Source organism: Antrostomus carolinensis, unplaced genomic scaffold (genome assembly GCF_000700745.2).
Source record: "Antrostomus carolinensis isolate BGI_N321 unplaced genomic scaffold, ASM70074v2 scaffold23618, whole genome shotgun sequence".
In the NCBI taxonomy this organism is placed as follows: Eukaryota; Metazoa; Chordata; class Aves; order Caprimulgiformes; family Caprimulgidae; genus Antrostomus; species Antrostomus carolinensis.
This window is the reverse complement of record NW_010335343.1, coordinates 30,340-32,108: the sequence shown is the minus strand read 5'-3', so window position 1 is coordinate 32,108 and position 1,769 is coordinate 30,340. Positions and strand designations below refer to the sequence as shown.

Sequence of the window (1,769 nt, the reverse complement as noted above, 5' to 3'; positions counted from 1 at the left end):
GGGAAAGAGGAGACTCTCAGTTTTTGTGATTTCCTTTGTGATATATGTTTGTGAAGAATAAAGAATTTAAATGCAGAAAATTGTGCCTATACTGGTGTCATACAGTACTGCTGTGGTGCTGTAGCTATTTATGTTTGAGTTCCTAGAAAAGTTACAAAGGCAGATCTAGAGTACTTTGCTTTTTATAAAAAAAAGTATTCAGATAATCACCTGTATATTTTTCATATTTTAAGTATCTTTTCTTGAAGAGTACTAAGCATTAAGTTGTAAGCTGGATAAGTGGAAGACTGTTTTCACAGCTTTTGCACCAAATTAAAAAAAATATAAAAACTATTGTTTTTTTAAGTTATACTAGACAATGAGTACATAAAATATATCAGAGCAAAATGTCTTTAAGGCAGTGATAACAAAGTTTCTGTTTGTTTGTTTGTTTTTAATTATAGGTAAAATTATAAAATCTGTTCCAGGAAAGCTGATGAAAGAGGTAAGTCTTCCAGGTTGCCAACTTTTTAACTTCAATAACTAATTTTACATGCTTACTAACTTATAGGCTAGTCAAAAATTTGTTTGGAAACTCCATATTTTGTTTTCTTTCTATAATCATGTAAGTGACAGGTCACTCGTATCTTATTTCAGAAAGGTCAGCATTTGGAGCCATTCATCATGAATTTTATCAACTCCTGTGAATCTCCCAAGCCTAAACCAAGTCGGCCTGAACTTACCATTTTGAGTCCCACTTCTGAAAACAACAAGAAGGTATAGTGCATCATCTGCCTTCCCCACTTTACAGGAGTGGGGAAAATTGACCATACTCTGAAAATCCAAAGAATAAACAGAACCCCCCCCCCCCCCCAAATATAACAGCTTACGTATTTTGTGTTGTCTTCTTAAGCAAGAGAGAGGGTAGTAGTGCAGAGAGCTGAAGTCTGAATTACTGCAGGCAGTATTGTGAAGTTAGCTTACATGTGCACACACAAAATTAGTATCCTTCGTTTCAAGTCCCTTCTTACCTTGGACACTATTTCCAAGGTTAAGATATTTTGCTGTTACTGTCTATGCAGAGGAGTATAAATGTATCAGCAATTTTAAAAATCAGAAGTAGAGTGTTTGACTTGTGCCAGAAAGAGTACATGCATAAATACTTCAAATGTTTTTTGTTTGTTTTTTTTTTGTAAAACAGCTGACAGCCTACTACAGCATAGTATGAACAGTCATTTAACTTTTTACTGTGATCTGTCAAGAACCACTGAAGTTAGTAGTTTTAATACATTTAACATACTTAAAGCATGTGACCAGCAAGCTTTGCACTCTGAAGCGTTTCTGTGACAACAGGATTCTTTCTGTAGTTTGCTTGAAAAACTTTATTAAAGGATCAAAATTAATTCTTTAAAGTGGTGTTCAAAATCGTTTTGGATTGTAAAAGTTTAAAAAAAAAATGTATATAGTTTAAAAAAAGTACAAACTCGTTCTCTGAAGCATCAGTATGTTATTGTTGGTGAAAGAACATGTATACAGAAGTTCAGGCTCTGAAATGAGGTTTTTCCCAGTTCCTTTCAACCATGGAGATCCCAGGAAAGCAAAGAGCTGGCTGCATTTTGGCTTTCATTTTGGAATACTGAAGCTTCCTTAAACAAAACATAAATCTTTACTGCCTTCTGTTTTCTATTGTCATTTTCAGAACTAGTACTGTGGGGGAAAGCTCGTTTTCACCACTGACTAACTGTGCGTGCATGCAGTTCTTTGGAAGCACAAGTTTGTAGAGTCCTGAG

General features: G+C 34.6%; 1 protein-coding gene across 1 annotated transcript in view; it reads left to right on the top strand.

Moving 5' to 3' along the window:
- SNX14 (sorting nexin 14) overlaps positions 1 to 1,769 on the top strand; it is a 16,341-nt gene that overhangs the window by 3,275 nt on the left and 11,297 nt on the right. The window contains exons 5-6 of the mRNA XM_010174519.2: positions 444 to 484; positions 637 to 756. Of these exons, the coding sequence (XP_010172821.2) occupies positions 444 to 484; positions 637 to 756 (161 nt within the window). The remainder of the gene's footprint in view (positions 1 to 443; positions 485 to 636; positions 757 to 1,769) is intronic.